At 41.9% G+C, this 19,508-nt stretch overlaps 1 protein-coding gene across 1 annotated transcript; it reads left to right on the forward strand.

Moving 5' to 3' along the window:
- Positions 1-2,714: 2,714 nt before the first annotated feature.
- Positions 2,715-5,255, forward strand: FGFBP1 (fibroblast growth factor binding protein 1). Its single transcript, XM_420773.7, has 2 exons — positions 2,715-2,779; positions 4,130-5,255. Exon 2 carries the CDS (start codon positions 4,148-4,150, stop codon positions 4,859-4,861), a length of 714 nt encoding a protein of 237 aa, XP_420773.1. The 5' UTR covers positions 2,715-2,779; positions 4,130-4,147; the 3' UTR covers positions 4,862-5,255.
- The last annotated feature ends 14,253 nt before the right edge of the window (positions 5,256-19,508 follow it).

Below are 19,508 nucleotides of genomic sequence, written 5' to 3' on the forward strand. Positions count from 1 at the left end.
TTCTGTGCTTGTCTTCTTCTGATTTCAATAACTAAGCAGATCCCCATAAATTTGATCTTGCCAAATTAGCTGCTCAGATTCGCCATATGCTGTACGGATCAAATTGTTTCTCAGCTATTAGTCTGCACTGTTTGTTCCACGGCAGTGCTGTGATTGCAGTTTACAAGCAAACAGCATTTCAACTCAGCCAATAGCAAGATGAAGGTGTATTTTAAAGTACAGGGAAGGGAAGAGGGAAAAAAAAAAAAAAGAAGACTTTCTTTGAAAATCATATTATAAACAAGTTTTTGCATCTTTGTTGTTGTTGTTGTTGATAGATGCTAATTAAGTATAACCAATTATACTTAGTCAATCAATTAGGAAATGAAGATGCTACGTTAATGCTGTGTACTTCATTTTCACAGCCCTTTCTCTCCCTGTATCATCACTGTTATTTACGAAGCAAGTAGACAACACTGATATGTCCCATCAGCAATGGGGAAGCTAACAATGACTGAGTATTTTGGGTAGGCAAAAGCTGTCAAAAATAAGCAATTTTGGAGTGGTGGAGGGCTGCAGTATTTTCAGTACATTGTGGTTAGTTTCTCCACTGAGCGTTATTTTGTGAACATCAACCAAAACATTTGTAACATCATCTATGAGATTGAGTAGGATATTCTCTCCCCATGGAGGGAATGTGTGGTGGACAAGCATCTCCTAATGGACATCTCAGAGGAGCTGAGTGCAGGTTCCTTATTATAAACCTTGTGCGTGGCCATATTGCCCGTAATTCCTTACATACCTCTCCATAACATTCCTCCCCTCTATTTGTATAAGTTGTTTAGCCAAAGAGATGCAGACAACTACTTTAGAGATGTCCTAATTACACTATTGCTCTTAAAGATAAAGGTAGGCAATATCTTCAGAAGAAATGGAAAGAACATCTCCAGTCCACTTTCTGGTTTGCATGGCTTCTCCGTCTCCTGAAGGGAGAAACAAAAGAAGGAAAGGCTGGTAGTAGAGAACCAAAGAAACTAGGAAGAGGTTAAAAACAGAGACCATATTGGGACATCGAAAGAAATGGATTTGCTGATAAGGGAGTGGAGATTGCAAGTTTCAAAGGTTACTGCTTTATTGGTTTGCTTGTGGTTTCATTTCTGGTGATATGCCCAAACCAACTTCCTAGTTTGTCACCTAAAAATCAATTTATAGTGTGCACACACAGGGCAATGGAATGTGATAAAGCTGTACCTGAATTAGAGCCAGAACATGAGGTCATGTAACCACTTTGGCTTGACACTGTCGCCGAAGTAATTAGCCCTGATGAGATGCTCATTAGTTTGGATGCATGGCCATACTAACACAGCTGCACTGCTTAAGGATCCAAACTACAGTCTGCAGACACTGCTGTCTGTACTGTGCAGTGTCAGTTTGGGATTCCTGAGCAGGACAACCCTTCCTGGATTTCTCTCTCACATCATCTTCATTCTCAGATTCCTCTCCAACCTGACAAGCTGTTAAACACTTTCTGATCCCTGAGTCACACCTGCCCCATTCATCAGTCCTTGGCAGTGCTAACGACACATCTTCCACTTTTAGTGGACTGTTGCAAATATTTCCATACTAACTCATGCCAGCCAAAGGCACGCAAGGCAGATCTGATGCCTCAGCTTGATCAGAAGCATCCCAGGGAGCTGAACATAGATGGATGGCTAAACAGATAGCAGTGGCTCATAGATTACCCCCTCAGTACTTTGGATATTTGAGTCCCCTTCCCCACATTCTGTCACTCACACATTGCAGAATGACCCATTTTATTTGGGGTTTTCTTGGCTTCCGATTTTTTTACACAATGTGAACAGTCTCCTTATCACCAGTCCAGACAATGCTTTTCCTACAGCTTTTTCCCTCTGTCACATCCCATTAATATACTACGGGAGAGATGAGGAGGAAGAGCTGCCTGTCTTACAAAGATATCTCCTTTCACCTCTTCCTGTATCTCAACTATTTGTCTTAGAACTACTTCTAAAGCACATGTAACAATTGTCACACTTATACTACCCAGTAAAATCTCCCGAAGCAACCCCACTACAAAGGCAGCCTCACTACAAAGGCACCAGCTACAGTCTGTTCTTTAAGCAAAGTCAATTCTCAGCTTTATATCCGTATTTATATGAATTTGTTTCTGAACTTTATGCTTATGACCATCTCACTGTGATGCATCCTGTCCCTAATGCAGAATAATGACTTATTTTGGTTCTAAACTGTTCTCCGACACTGCTTTACTATGAATTTACCTATTTGTGACAGGAGGTAATGAAATCTTCTGAAGGTAGCCTTGAAGTGGTCTGTGGAACGATTTTCATTCTGCAAAGAGACACTGTATGCTGTCACTCCAAATCAATTGTACACAGCAGCAGAGCAACTTGCAGGATACGTCTCCACGGCTGGGAAAAGCTTTGTTAGAGAAGCTCATGATCTAAGGAAGTTCTTATCTCTGTGTATAAAGAGGGAAGAACTCGGCCCGAGGAACGTCTGATTTATACACACACACCTTTGTCACCCCACCAGAGCTGATGCTTTGTGCTCTGAGGCCTGGCACTTCTCCAAGGAGGTGTGTCAGAGGTGAAGGAACATGGCACGGAGGTATCCTATTGTGTTGCAACAGTCTTCTTGGAGCCCAGAAGGTGTGTCTCTGCCCTTATAAATACCGCACTGCCTTTACGAGCAGCTCCAGTCCTTCTGAGAGAGACGAGCTGCATCTTGAGTGGAGTTTGGACACCTCCGGCTCCTGGGCAAGGTATTTATTTTAGCTATCTTACTTTCAAACTGTTCTACTCATAACTGAAAGTTACTGCCACATCATTACTTGTTTTAATTTTTACTAATTGCATATTTGTAATGGAACTGTAACTACCACATGGTGTTTCCTAAGGAGGGTCTTACGCTGTGAAAATCTCTTTGAATAGAATAAGGCACGAAGCGAGTCAGGTAAGAGCTACACAGAAGTGGGACCTGCTCACATCTGTTGCTATCTATGTGTTCTATGTGCAGAAAGTTGAATGCTGAAATAGGTTCCTTCTTAGCATGCCTCTGCATGAATTTCTGCTTTCTAACATGGCAAATTGGCTACCGAAATGTGTGTGATGGAAACATCAGAACAGTACATTTAGTACACTAAAAGCCACATTTAACCCTCAGCTATTATGGTGAGCTTTGATCCTGAAATCTGCTTCATAGAGAGAAACACCTACAGAAATAAATACATTCTGTACACGGCAGCTTTAGACACATCCAATTGTACTATAGATGCCTTCAAAAGCAAAAAGCAGTTCTGCTTGTGTAGTAGGCAAGACAAGAAAAAATGCTTCCACAGTTATTTTTCAGTCTATGAAAAAGATGTTTTATTTGTAATAGAAAACTTACATACCAGCGTACCAAGTGAATTAAGAAAATCTGCAAGATGCCTAGGAAATAATTATGCCCTGTTTCTATTTAGCACAGAGGCTGGAGTCAAAGTGACTCATGTGACATTCACAAAATGGGAGATCATGGGCACAGCAGCAGCTTTGTATGGCATGACTTGAGATATCCATCTGAAACTGACAAGTCCTGTGGCCAAATTCCATCTGGGACTGCAGGAGGGATTGCAGTTAGGGCTCTTCTGACACTAGGCAGGAGCTTGTCCTGGGAAAGAGTCTCTTCTGCTTCACACTGCTTGGATATAATACTATGTAATGGTTCTAGAAACCAGGTATTGTGCACATGGAGGACAGAGGATCTCCCCATTAACACCAAAGAATCATAGAACCATTGAGACTGGAAAAAACCTCTAATATTATCTAATCTAACCATCCATCTACCACCTATACTGCCACTAAACCATGTCCCTCTGTGCCACATCCCCGTGTTTCCTGAACACCTCCAGGGTCGGTGACTCCACCACCTCCCTGGGCAGCCTGTGCCAATGCCTCACTGCTCTTAAGGAGAAGAAACTCTTCCAAATATCCCACCTGAACCTCCCCTGGCAGAGAGGTTCTAGTAGGTATTCTAACAGGTATCAAGGAGCAAGTCTGAAATCCTGCAGCTATCAAATAGAGTCCAGTAGGAAGTGAAAATGTTTTAATGACTGTATGTTTTTGTTTTGAAGGCAAACAACGAGCAAAACATGTGGATTAAAAACGTTGGACTCCTGTGTGTGTTGATTCTGGTGTCCCAGATGCTGCTCGCCAGCTGTGAAAGGCAGAAGGAGAGAAGAAGGGGGAAACAAGGCATAGAGCACGGTGGGAAGAAACAGGCTGAATCAAACCCAGAGAGAGAAAAAGGGCGGAAGCCGAAAGGAGGAAAGGCATCTCCTAAAGGCAAATTTAAATCCAAAGAAAATGCTGACTGCAGCTGGGCGGTGACCGACATGAGTGCTGCAACTGTGCACATCGAGTGCAGGAATGGGGACAGCGCGTTCTGGTGTGAGTTCTCAGGGGACCCCTCCGCCTGCCCGCACTATGCAGCAAACCAGAAGTCCTACTGGAAGCAGGTCTCCCGCTCCCTGAAGAAGCAGAAGCAGATCTGCCAAGACCCCAGGAGCATCCTAAAACCTAAAATATGCAGGAAAGGCCCACGAGGCGCCCACCTCAAGCTGACGCGCTCAAGCCTCCTGGCGGCAGTGGACCCTGCCAAAGGGCACCCAGCTCACCATGCTGCAGAGGATGCCCAGGGCCCAGCAGCTTCTGAGACCGGCAAACAGCCAGAACACAGCCCCCCAGACTGCGTGGAAGACGTAGATTACATCGATCAGAGGAAGGTGGCTGAGGAATACTGCCCAGAGAGTTTGCTGTCTTTATGCAACTTCTTTATCACCATGGTGCAAGACAAAAAGTGCTGAGGATGTGTTTGTAAAGTTATGCATCACAACAGTCTGATCTCAGCAAAGTTACTGCAACCTCCCAGATTTTATTCTCCTGTTATATAGTGTATATAGGAAAAAAAAAGACATGCAGCTGTATATTTATATATTTTTCAGATTTTGTTTTTACACAACAGACGACACTTGGTACAGTTGAAGATGTTACAGATTCCATTTGCACATATGTTTCTACACAAGTGTTACCTGTTGATGTTACATACTCTGTACAGAGGTAACTAAGCAGTCCCTTTGCCCCCCTTTGAGCTTTGCTAGCCAAAGGGATGACTTTGGTGCTATGCACTCCTCGGTTATGTACTCTACACTTGACCTAAAAAGTACTAAGAAAAATAAACTTCAAGATATATTCAAAATATTCTCTGTGTGTGCTGAATTAGATTTCTCTGGGGTTGCTGAGCTTTTCTGAAAGGCTGATCATTCACAAGACATAGGCAAAGTAGTGCCTATGCAGCTGCTTTAACCCTTTTAACAAACCTGCAGCTTTGCAGAATTCAGCCAGAGCATACAACAATTTTGTTTGAGGTAAATACACCACCATTTGCTTTTCATCCTCGTGATAATGAAGGGTGGCAGGATTTTCGTATCTGCATAATTTTACAAAAAAGTTTTGGTTTTCCCAACTCATCCAGAGATGACAGGAAACTTTGCAAACTTCACTTCTTTCATTCCTCCTGTAGTATGAAGCATGTTTTACTTCTTTATGGTAGGGAAACCGAGACACAGAGATTAAATGGTCTGCCCAGGCTCACTTCTATGCGCAGGGCTGGACTCCTCCTCAAGCAGCTGAAGCACTTATGCTCAACTTATGCTCGATGTTCCTTTGAAGTTCCATTGCCTGCTCTCTATATGTATGGAAAACACTAACAAATACTTTTCTCTGTGTTAGACTTCATCTGTAATTAAGACAAATAATCCAAACTCTACAAGAATAGAAATTTTAGAAAATTTCCAGCTAAACGATGCCAATTGATCTTTGGAAATATTTGAAACTTCCACTGAAAGAAACGTAATGTGCAAGTTGCACTTTTCCAGTGGCAGTGGGCTGGAGAGGACGGTCTGCTGCCACAGTGGTCCACTTTGAAGAAACTTCCTTGGAAGACAATTTCCCTGATCTTTCCTAGCAGATTAAAATAGCATTTCTGTCTCTTGAGAAAATAAAGCCCATTCCTTTTTGTAATTATCTCACTGCTAAGTCCTGGGCTGACCTCAGAATTTTAAAGAATATTCATAAGATGAGTAGTTATGAACAACCTTTTATTTAAATCCACATGTCTGGGGGGGATGTTTTAATGCTTCTCTGGCATGTTGCTACAGTAATCGTAGAAACATTAAGGTTGGAAATGCCATTAAGATATCCACTCCAGCCACTCACCCATTAGAATGGCATGAGCCCCTAACAGAGGCCCATGCCACTGATTAACACCAGTTAGTATGTTGTTTGCAGTGAAAAAAACACTTAGCAAAAATACTTAAGTTTTGATGGAAGTCCTCAATAGGAGAGGAGAGAAAAGTGCTACTAAATACACAGCTTCCCCTTGCTTTGTTTGCTAGTAGAGACCAGGTCTTTGTATACAGAGCAGAAATGATTTTGGAGGGTCAGGAAGGAGGCATGGCATCAGCTCTGGCGTTAGCCACAGTATTTTAAAAAGGACTTCTAATATTCTGGAAGCTCAGGTAAGTACTTCAAATGATATTCATTTACCTCTTTTTGCTAGTAGCAAGGATATTGCTACTGGCAAGTGACAAATGCCTTAAATGTAGGATGCTGCCATTAGTCAAACTGTGTCATTTCAGAAGGATTCAGCTGTATATTAGTTAAGTCCAGATGACAAAAAGGAGGCAGGTCCTTCTTACTGAAGTTTGAGCCTTACATGCCTTGTGGATACGGGGGGTATTCCCAGGCTGTCTAGTGCAAGTGTTGTTAAGAGTGATGCCCACAGTAAAGCAAAATTCCCATAACTCTTTATGCATTAGTGCTATGTTCCAAGCAGGCTCATGGCCATTCTGGTGCCACACTGGGTGGAAAGCTAACTATTCATTTCTTATTATTAATGTAGATATGCAGGTATGGAGTTTCAGCTTCTAGAGACATTGTGTTCCAGCCTGCACCACTTCACAGTGGGAGAATGCTGAAATAAGGCCAGAAGATGCAGAGGAAGGATGAGTAGCACACATACAGCTCAACCAACCATATACTGTAGCAAGTAATCTAGTATACAACTACCTGTATAGTAGCCCAGATGACAGCCAGAGCACTAGACGAGGCTGAATTAAGAGGCTCAGTTGCTCCAGATACTCTGGAAGAAAGTCCAGTCCTAACTACCCTTAGCTGCTGTTACCCTCCCAAGTACTAACATCAGCACTTGGTTGCCTGAAGGGTGATCCACCCCTTGGTATCGCCAGGAGGCACTGCTCAGCCCTGTGGCTGTCGGCCAGCCAGGCACATGGAGCCAGTGACATATCCCAGAGCAAATTCCAGCCTGAGATTCCAGAGCTGTGACTGTATCTCTGCCTGCTGGACTGTCAGCACCTGGAGTCATGTGTGGGAGCTGCACTCTCCTCTCCAGGGATGAATGACATTGTATTTCCGTGTCTTCATTGTCTTGTTTTCTTCCAGGACTGACTGTTATCCTCTTGCATGGAACTTTCCAGAAAGAAAACACTCGATCTTAGCAGTGCCAGGGTGCATTTCAGCTGGGATGTATGGGATTGTTCCAGCACCTCACAAGGACTACGTCATGGGAAGCCATAGACTTCTGTGATTACATAGACCACAAGTCTACGGTTAAGCTCATCTAGGCTTTCAGCACGCTTAGCAAACCTTGTGTTTCAGTCCTGCATCTACAGTCACTTTACTACAATTGCTGGGAGCTGCTCTCTTCTGAGCATTTACAGGGCCAGTTGGGTTGGTATAACATTGGTCCTTCTGGAGTCAAGCAGCTTAGATAAATAAAATATTTTCTGGCATTCACCTTGGGGTTCTATGGTCATTCTGAAGAAATTCACTGTTGACCTCTACTCTGCACATCTTAGTGGTGGTACCATGTTTTCTAACACCTTCTATAGCAGAGCAAGAGGGAACACAGTAAAAGCCACAAATGGATTTAAATTATGGCTGTGCAGCCCAGGACTTCTGTACCTTTCAACCTTCAACAAAGTTCAGAGAAACTAAGAGTTAAAAGGAGATTAAAAAAAAAAATCAATGTTAAGCATTTTTTGGAAGTTATTTGCTAGTACTTGACAGTCTTATCTAGAAAATCCTAGATGTAACTGTATTCACTAGGAAACGGGGAGATGTTATTAGTGAACAACAAATAGCTCTGGCAGTGCAGCACGACCTAAGACTTTGTAAAATTTCAGCTCCTTTAATTTTAAAGTTTCTATTCTTTTATTACTTTCTGTAGTATATATTTCACACACACCATTTCATCTTAATGAGTTTCCGCTTCTTTTGCAACCTCTTTTATTCGTTTACCACGTTGGCAGCAGTACAGATTACACATCTAATCTCTCCTGTTGCAGGGCTGCTTGTAGAAGAACAGAGCTGGGTGAGTCAACTTTCCTGCTCCCAAGAGGGCCCTACCCTCCTCTTTCCCTGAGGGGGCCAATGAGTACCTACCGCCTGATATCACCTCACCTGAATTTGGCCAACCATTGCAGAGACTCAGTGTTCAGACGTGACACATTTTACACTGCTGTGCTCAAGCCATGTAGGCATAGTTGAACCTAGATAACAAATTCCACTCCCTTTTCCACCTTTACCTTGGTAGGGTTTTTTTTTTTCTTTTTCTGATGCTGCCCTAAGCAAGGCAGCTCCATACTTGTTGGTAGCTGCTGCACCTCACCCATGCCTTTCCCTGGATTTCATTCCATTTCAATATGTTACATTGTGTGTTCCTCTAGGCTATTTCCAAGAATGATTACAATTTGTTTAGGACACCGGGACTTGATCTAATAGGAAAACCCATCTTTGAGGCTATTCCAGCCCAAAGAGGTTGTTTGCAATCTTGTCATCAGGGTGGTGGTACCATCTCCCCTCTCACTGGAGCACATACAGCACGTTGGCCACTAGCACTGTAGATGATCTAACGAATCCTATACATCTCAATACCACTGTAGGTACTCCTGTGTTCTAATGTCTTTCAGTGTCTTTCTGCTCTCTCCCTTGAAAGGACAGGGGATCCCTGAACTCCGCTTGCTGTCATCACAACCCTTCAAAGAACCAGAGAGAAGTCAGTATTGCAAGAACCTTGACCAGGTTTGAGTGATAAGACATGAAACGATCAAGGTTTCTAAAGGTCACTCTACTGCCTTACTTGCTCCTTGCAGCAGTGAGACAATGCAGGGATTTGTGTAAGCAGAAGGGACTGGCCATGTCACAGATCGTTTTACTTGTTTCTAAAACTACTGCTAGCAGTAAGGTATGCATTGGAGTCGAACTTCTCTCTTTAGAGAGGACTGATGTAACAGGTTTCTCTGGAAACATGTTCCTATCCATGTGAAGTATGTGTTTAATTCCATTACTGGGACTTCTTCCAGAGCTGCATGTAGATTCCACTTGAAATAACTATTTTAAGGGAAAGAAGCAGTAAGGAAGAAGTGACAGAACTGTGAAGACTTCCCATCAGCCTGTTGCCACCTGGCTGTCTGGCTGTCTCAGTCACTGCTCAGACCCACCACCATGTAGAAATGATAAGCTTAATTAATCTGAAGCTCCCAGGGGACCGTGGAAGTCTTACGCTGATTTCCAGGCAACAAAAAGACACATCAAAGGGACCTCATTATATAATGAGAGACTGCAACATGTCCAAAGCTGCCCGTGAGCATGCACATATAAGCACTGTGGTGCTTTGTGTATGCAAAGGGAGAAGAGCTGATGTGAAGATGGATCCTAAAATCCAGGAATTTCAATATTGTCTGTAACAGCAATGTATCCTATACATCGACAATATGTGCAGTAATTATATATAATAAGTGTGCTTAGATAATAGGATATTTTAAAAATAATATGAGTTACCTTTAGATCTGTTGTCTGAAGGTGACATGGTTTCTGGAGTCACTGAGAGAGAGGTGGTGTGATTCCCTGGAAAATCTTGGAGTGAGCATATGGAAAACAAAACAAAACACAACTGTATTAAAGCAGGCTTAGTGAGGCTTAGTGAGTCATTACAAGCTCCTGAGCCAAAAGGTGCTTAGTAGATATTTGAATCTTTCTCTCTAAAAACTGGACATCCCTTTTTCCTAACCTTTTTTTGTGCCTACTATTGCAGTTCTGAGGCTATCTTAATGCCTTAAAGTAGGCTTTTATTAGGAGATGATTATACAGGATCCTGTCTGTAAGGCTGTTCTGGATTTGCTGTATGCTTGCTCCTGTAGTTAGTTTTGGCAAGGATACAGGTGACGTTTCTAGTACTTAGAGTATTGGCTTCAGTCTTTGGAAGAAGCACAAGATTTACTTAGTGATAAAAACTTACCTTCCTATGGAGCACCAGTCTTCATATCACACTTCCTATCTCTAGGCAAATGAATGTTGAATTTGGCTTCTGCTTTGCATTTGAAAACTTTCTGGTTTTATTCCTTTTATTCCTGTGTTTCACTTGTGAGGTTCAATCACTGACGTAAAAACACTGCTTTTGGGGACATACATCAGTATGAATGGAGCTTCTCTGGACTCATGTAAGTACTACTCAGAAGTAAATTTGGCTAATAGCATGTCATTATGATGAATTTTATTCTTTGAGATAACTGCTGTAATTTGCTATGGACCAGTAAGTCAGAGGTGCCCAAACAATGAACTGCTTCAAATAAAATTAATTGAACGACTGTTAACAGGACCAAAGGAGAAAGTAACAAAGGTATGGGTAAAGACTGTGCTCTTGGTTAATGTAAAGTCATTTTTGGGGGTTTCTTTATGAATAAAAGACACAGCTGCCACATGAACTCACCAAACATTTTGGAGAGGGTGAGTTGACGGGGAAGAAATTCTTCTGTTTCCAAGAATATGATTCTCTCATCTCTTCGTGGTTGCAGGCAGCACACTGAGCAGTATGCCTAGGCAATAAAACTTCCACTTTGATAATGATTTTGATCATATCAAGTGATGATTCTGTTGGAACATGCCTTCCACCCTCATGTTTGACTGAAATATCTGGTCTGGAAGGATTGATAGTTTTTGCAGTACATAATATTTACTTCCTAATGTTGGCTTGTTAGATGGTTGCATGACAAAAGGAGTTGCTCTCGTCCAAGGAAGCTTGTGCAATTAATTTAGAGTAGCATTTGCATAGCTGTTGGCTTTGCTGTGCTCAGATAAACACTACACTGTTGCTTTTTCTGGCAGTAGATATGTGAGGAAATTCTAGTGAATATTATGGGTTACGGAATTCAAAGAGCAAAGAGCAAGGAGAGGAGAAAGACAAAATGAGCATTGCTGCAGGAACAGCAGAAGCTTCTCTGTTGCTCAAATATGGACAATGGGAACAATCCAGGGCCCTTTTAGGAAAAAAATGCAGAATCAGTAGAATTGATCATTATCCCTTCTTAAATGTCTTTTGATTATGGAACTATAACTTCAGAGAAAGCTGAAAGCTCTTCTGCGTGTGATATGAGAACTGGAGCACGTAAAAATGCTGTAAAGCAGATGAAACCACCATGTATTTGCAAGAGTTCTTAACAGCTCCAAAGACACTGCTTTTCATCATTCCTGAGGAGCTGAAATGACAGGAGAATTTGCCTTGTTGCTAAACAAAAATTAGCCACATTTCATATATATGCAAAATGCTAGCCAGGTGCTAAAGGCCCAGCTCAAAGACTCCATCTTAAAACCTTCAGAATGGTTCAAAACTTCTTCTGCCTGACATTCTGCAGCTTTCTGTTCTGGAGCACATTGATTAGCAACATCCAGTAACCAACGTAGAAAAAAAAATTGTGCTGTGATGTACAGAAAGGCAGAGGAAATGACATATGTATTTCTTTCCTGCTGTCAATCTTTGACTCTCACAAGGCAACAGTCCAGATGCATATATGTGTGCATGCAGGAATGCATGTACCTGTAGATAGATTCAGAGAGAAAAAATGCACAATTTAAATATTTACAGTGTCACACTGTTGTCAAAATGAAATGTCAAGAGCCTTTTACTCAGAATATCGATTTTTCTTGTTTCTCAATAATATGAAGGGCTTCCTTCCTATTACTGAGATTATTTATGCTTTACAAATAGGAGAACAGACTCAGAAGACTGAAATAACTTGCCTAAGACAGTAGAATCTATAGGTTAAATCTGTTCCCAGTTTGAGTGCATTCAAGGTTCTGGATTTAGGTATTAATTTGGCCTGAGCGTTCTGAGTGTTTCTTTGAGCTGCAATGGAATTGCACTAGGGAACATCAAGAAGCCAATTGACCAGGAGCTATCAGTTCCACTACAGCTTCTGATTAGCCTGTATGGAGGTAATGGTGCTTTCCTTGTAAACCCTTGAAGACTTCCATCAGCACCTACACTTTCCAAGAGCTGAAAATGTCAACGCTTGTATTGGCCTCTCGGTTCCTCCAGAAGCTAGAAATGTTTACGTGGGTGTGTGGCTGCATATAAACAATACGAACAATCTCAGAGTGGAAATCCAACCAGATCTAGACTCTAAAATAAGTCAGATCTAATGCAGAGTCAGTCTATAAGCACAGTCCAATCCAGAAGCCCTATTAAAATGATGGTCTAGCAGACCATCCCGTCTACTCACTAAATCAACCAACGACCTTTAATTTATAAGCAAAAGAATCAACTTAAAATTCTTGGCAACTTAAAATCATAATGCAGGTTATATAACTGGGCAAATGAACAGAAATATATAGCAAAAGGCAATTTAAGCTTACACAGTCACTTAAACCATATAAATCATGTAAAATATCTGTCTGCCTAAAATTCCCAAAACATTTATTCTGGCCCGTACTGCAACTGGGAGATGCATTTATCACAGAATGTTATTCCCACTACTGAACTGGTTGCTCCTGTGTGTTGTTCATGATGGGAAGCTCTGAAGAACACCATTCCCTTGCAGCCCAGAGCTCACACTGATTATTGGCAGTGAGCAACGGTGCAGTAGCTCCTATCATGTCACAATATCCTTCCTAATTTATGTACAGAAAGAAACATACTTCACTGTTTCCAGCAACACTTGAATTGTTTGCTTTCTTTAGGCATGTTCCCACTAGTTTAAATGTTCTCTTTCTGCAATGAGTGAGCAGTTGTGTCCAATTGCAGCCTGCTCATCAGTCACCTCAGATTCCATCTGCCAATTGCAGGCATGCTGGAGGCCACAACATACCTGCTCACTGTTGGAAACGCCTTCAAGACCAGACAGTTCTGTGGTCCTAAGTTTTCTTCTGTATTTGGGATATCCATGGGAACAATGGAAAGATACCATTTGTTTATTTATTTGCATCTATTCTGAAACTAGGAGAGAGGAATGTGTATTTGGCTTAGGTCAGTAGTTTTTGTATAGATATATCTATTTCCAAATATGCCTCAGACTTCCCTCAGAAGTCAGCTAGCAGAGTCTAAAATTTGAACTCTGAACTCTGAATATTATCAGAAAATATATATTTATGGAAGCTGGGAGTCTTCGTATTTGATCCATGAGCTGGAGGTAGGTGAATTATGCCTCAGAGCTCTGATGTGGGATGTCTAAGCGCTCTTTGTAGCGCGTGCCATTTCATTATATGGCACTAAATCACCAAAGACGCACTGCTGGTGCACAGGAAACCACAAACGATGGGCACAACCTGAGTGCTGCATTGCAGTGCATATCATGCAGGGGCCTCAAGGGCTCCAGACCGAAGGTTTAAAAGAAATCTCCTTTGAAAATCACTGTGGAAAAACAATTACCAGTGCTCCACTTGTTCCAAGTTGATTTATTGCACTTTGGATACACATCTGGCTGGCAGCAAGCAGCACATATGAACAGTGATTTTCTTTAGTCTTTCCAGAAAACAGGTTGCTTCACTAAATTTTGAGCAGACCTCCCACCAAGGTGCTGGCCGCCGTATGAGTGAAGCCTGCAATGAAGACTTTACTGACACTGAGCTGCCAGGTAGGGAAAAGGGGTAGAAAAACATCCTTTTTCACTCACTTGGAAATTAATCATAGGATCACAGAATAGCCTAGGTTGAAAAGGACCTCAAAGATCATCTAGTTTCAACTCCCCCACCGTAAGCAGGGTCGCCAACCACTAGGCCAGGCTGCCCAGAGCCACATCCAGCCTGGACTTGAATGCCTCCAGGGATGGGGCATCAACAGCCTCCTTGGGCAACCTGTTCCAGTGTGTCACCACCCTCTGAGTGAAAACCTTCCAAGTATGGGCCTCCTTAGTGGCTGGCACTTTGAAATCTATGAGCAATGGGTGGATTAGATGAAGCAATCTGGCAATTCAGGACACCACCATGTGCACTTTTGAAATGCACTTGCATTGATTTCATTTTTCTGCACAACTCAAAAAGCTTTATGTCTTCTGCAGCCACATATAAATCACTTGAGTCTGTATTTTGCACAAAATAAACCTCTTTCTTGGCACCCCTGTTGATTTAAACTGCTAAATTACACTGACAGCTGAGCAGGTCTGTACTATCCATCCTGCCTTAGAGACAGAACACAACTCCACGGAAGCTCCCGCACTCCCTGCCCTTGGACCTTACAGGTAGCTGCTACTGGAGCGAAGACATGAGTTCAGGTTAAGTTCTGCCTGAATAGGCCCACAGTTAGCACAGTGGCATGCAAATAATTAATTCAATCAACATTTTTGGAAAAGCAAAAAGCAGTAATAAAATAAAGTAAGTTCACCCAGTGGTACCCACTGTTAGACATTTGGTTTAGTGGCCATCCATATAGGGATGGATCAGATGAAGAACGGGATATTCAAACAGCCGTGCCTGAGACTCCAGTTTACAATCATAGAATCATTAAGGTTGGAAAAGATCTCTAAGATCTAGTCCAACCATCCACCTACTACCAATACTGCCCACTAACCTGTGTCCCCCAGTGCCGCATTTACACATTCCTTGAATGCCTCCAGGGTCAGTGACTCCACCACCTCTCTGGGCAGCCTGTGCCAATTCCTCACTGCTCTTTCTGAGAGGAAATTTTTCCTAACATCCAACCTAAAGCTCCCCGGGTACAACTTCAGGGCATTCTCTCTCATCCTATCAAGTCCAAAGCATAAAATTATTAATTACTCATTCATTATATATCATCTGGTAATGAATGATGAAGGGTTATGTTTGACTGCATGTAACATACTAACCAAATTCCACAGTGTTTAGTTGCAAGTAGCAGCATAGAGTCCTGTGATAGGGAAAGCTACTGGCATTTTGAGTTAACAGCAATATGATGTGGGGCAGGAAAAACATGCAAAGTAAAGAGCAGCAGCAGAGAAACATCAATGGTCATGCAGAAAGCATGGGTTTAATCCACCAGCACCTGCATGGTCATTCTCAACCACAAAGGTCACAGGATGGCAGTGAATAACTTGTTTGCTAGTAACAGAGCAGAAACCATTTATCATAAATAATGCAGAGATGTAAGGGAAAAAGGAAATGTGCCACAGCATGATTTTCACCTGGGGAAATAAACATGACCTCGCCTAAACTTCATCTCATCTCCAGTTGCTAAGTGTTGTCCTGGAATTCACTGAGAATCTCTTGCATTTACCAAGGATATCTAGTAGCTTGAGCAGAGCAGGGAGAGAACAGCACGTGCACGGTGTGTTAATAAATTCTGGACATGCTGACCTCATTTCACGTGCTCCCCACATCCAGAGACAAGTGCAATAGCCCTGTTACAGGAAACACAGAGACCACGTGCAAGCCCACCACAGCTTTAGGGCTGTGTGACACAAATGCTGATCTTACCCACGCTGCCTGTGACACATGCATTTGATGTGTGCTATTGCCTAAGGTGCTAGAGGTCGTAGGTTGAGCTTCTGCTATTCCTGTGCTATATTTCCACAGAAGACTGAATCAAAACATATAAAACCGTCCCACAGCTTACAGGCAGCACGTTGTCCACAGGACCTGCTGATGGTCATGTTGTCTAAAGAAAACTAAAAAAGTGGAATCAAAAATCCACTGTTACTCACAGTATGACTGCCAGAAAACTGCAAATAGAATTGCCCAGAGGAAAGAGCTTTCACCTGTGGTTACCTTGTGAAGTTTATAGGCGGGAACATCCCATGAAGCATTGTTTTCTACGAGGGACAGCTGGTTCTGTTTCAGTTGGTAACAAGAGCTTGTAGGTCTGTTGAGACCTGTTTTGAATCACTTTATCCATAGCAAGGAAAACTATAATTATAAAAAATACAAGATCTTTAGACCTGCTAGTCTGTCATCATAATTAGCAACGTGGGCGTGCATATTGCCAATAAATCTGTAATATTTCATTCCAGGACTGAATTTGGATTTAATTTTCCTGCACCTGCCAATATGCTGATCATCACAAAAATGCATCTGCTTGAAGGGCACCGCCGGGTGCCAAATGGGAAAGCAGTCAGAGATGCTGGCTAATTTCACACTCCTCTCTAGAAGCTTCCTAACCACAGGTATAGGCCTCAGTGTCCACAGTGGAACCTTCCAGGGAATATGCACTTTTCTCTAAGCGCTGACCTCCTCTAAGGCCTACATTTCTCAGGAAAAGTCCTGACAGTCACACCAGGTAGAAAAACTCACCACTGCCAATGATTCGTCATATTGTCCAGAAAGGCTGCGGAGTCTCCTCCTTGGAGACCTTCAAAGCCATGCGGCCCCTTTCAGCCCCAGCCAGCCTGTGACTCTGCGAAAAGGGCTGGGTCAGTCTTAGTCAATACAAAGAACAAATAACAGTATTAACTGATAACCCTAACGACATTCTTATCTCTGGCTAGGGATGTTTTGCAACAGACTCTGTTGTGGGTATATTCACCAGTAAGTGCCTATCAATTCATGGGGCAGCCCAGGCATTTTCTACTTTCACTGCTATTAATATTTAGTACAACTCACACACTGCTGAAAATAGTACTGAAGGAGGTACATAAATAATTTCCAATCAATTTTTAATTTACGATGTCAAGTTTTATCAAGCCAAGTCCTGGCCAAAGTAACCTTGCCTGAGTTAATTGAACAGAACGTCAATGAACAGAACGGCAATTTTAGAAATGCAGAATAGAGTATTTCTGCTGTGGAGCTGTGTGATTTCTGACATTGTAATTAAAAAGCAATTACCTTTGCTCTGATGTAATTTGTCATGCTGTACATCTACAGATCAAAATCATCTCCCAATAATTGATCTCTGTTTCACTTACTTTCTGGTAAAACTTTGAGACTGTGAACACAAGTAACCCAAACAAAAAAGACATCTGATATTAGGTAGTTTTGTTCATCTTCTTCGATCACATGTTTTTGGCTTCAATGTTCAGTTATATGCCACAGTCCATGTGCTTGTTCCTTCCTTCTGGTTTACTTATGGGGATCTCTACTTCCTGGGGGATTGAGCAAAATCTTGGCATAAGCAAGAAAAAAGAATAGAATTATGGCCAGATGGAATATGTATGGCATTGGAGCAGGGTTGGGGGGTTAAAGAGGAGCCTAGAGCATCAACAGCTCTACAGCTATGTTTACTTGACTTTGTGTGCTTCAGTTTAGTATTTACATTAGGAGACATCTCAGATGACGGTAAGAATGTCATTAACTTGTCAGGATTGTTGTTATTCTCTTGGTAAATTGAGGTAGTGATATGCTGATGCTGGTGAGGTCTTTTTGCTTTATAAATAATAAAAGCTAATTTATATACATAATTTGCGTTGTAAGTACGTTGTTATGTAGAAATGCTCTTTCTTCAGCTGAATATTTTGACCACAGAGTCCACCCACTTCTGACAGGACGTGTTAGAGTAACAATTCATCTGGTGTTCAGTAGTAAAAAAATCAATTTCTAGTCTCTCCTTTTTAATAAACCTGTATCTTTCTGTAATCATTTTATTATGACTCATCATCATTAAGCACAGTAAAAGTAAGGACTGGATTTCAGTCTAGCTATGTCAATCTGATCCAAGAGTCAACATGCCAAAGGGGATATAAGATGTCTCTCCACACTGCAAGAATAATAAAGAATGGGAGAGTGAAGTAAAAAGTGCTATCTTTAAATGTTTAAAAGGTTTGATCTCTTTAATTCAACAACATTAAAAAAAGGGCAGAATTCCTTTCACAAGTAGAAGCTAACCTTCCCGAGAACACGAAAGATCCTTAGTACAGGATTCAACAAGAAGTTGCTGGAACCTGAATATTGGCAAAGTCTACTTTCACTTTCAATAATGAGGTTAATTACTGAAACAAGCTATTGTGGGAAGAGCAGACACTTCACTGCCTGACGTTATCAGACAGCATGAGGCTACTGGCCCTTCTGGAAAGGATGCATTATCCTCATGCACAATCTGAGGACAGAGCAGAGGCATGACAGGACAAAACAAAAAAGCTGTAGTATTCACAGAACCAGCTGAGGTGCTACGATGACCCTCATGACCTCAACTTTTAAAAATATGATTTCATCTTCCCTCCTATTCAGGCAGGAAATCTCAACTCTGTATATTAAATCATTTGCCAAGTGCCTCAGAGCAATTCCCTAATAGAAGTAGCAATAAATCCCTACCTACACTCTGCATTCGATACAGCTGGAAGGAAAATGTAGTAGATTAATGCAAAAAGGATTCAGTCAGTCCCGGGACTTGATTAAATGTACTGACCTATTTGTTATTCTTTTACTTCTGCACGTGTGAAGCGTCTGGTATTACACACAAATGTTTTGAGACCGATAGGAAATTGTGGAAACTGTCACTGTTTTCCTGTTTTTAGCAGTATTTTTAGAGCAAGAGCAGTCGTATTACTGCTTTACTTCTGTAATCTATGTTTGCCCAGGCCACACCCCCTGGTCACCTAACTTTCTCTGTAGCATCTCATAGCACAAAAATATGGCTCTACATAAGGCCTCATGATGAATATATTTATTACCTATCCCATTGCAGCAACAATTGTCTGTATGGTAAATTTTACGTTCCCTTTGTGCTTAATGCACAAAGAATGCCATGCTGCTGATAGAAGGAGACTTTCAGCTGAAATTCCCAGGGTTCAGAACTCAGCTGTGGAAGTCCCAGGTCTGGCTGCAGTGCTAACAGTTCTGTCAGCATTTCAAGAAGAGTAAGAAAGCAAAAAACGTGCTCCCTGAAGCTTCCCCCACTCCTATACAAACCATCGGTCTAACTCTCACCTGTTTTCTGTCATTCGAACTATTATTTTCACCTTTTCATGTGTTTTCGTGTTTTACATGCAAAGTGTTTCCTTTGGATTAGTCAGTGCACTCCTCCTTCCAAATGACCTAACGGTTGTACCTAATACATCAGCCTGCTAGAACATTTAATTGCTGCCTTGGGATATTAAGAGAGAGTTCCTGAGATGCAGCCCATTCTCATAACTGTCCTGGCAGCAGGGTTTCCTACCTTTAATCTCGCTGATCTCATTTTGCTACTTCGCTTTCTTTGGGGCTGTTTTATGTAAGAAAATGTCTGAGGGTCACTGCCTTGAGGACCAGGGAGTCTCC

Source organism: Gallus gallus, chromosome 4 (assembly GCF_016699485.2).
Source record: "Gallus gallus isolate bGalGal1 chromosome 4, bGalGal1.mat.broiler.GRCg7b, whole genome shotgun sequence".
Classification (NCBI taxonomy): domain Eukaryota; kingdom Metazoa; phylum Chordata; class Aves; order Galliformes; family Phasianidae; genus Gallus; species Gallus gallus.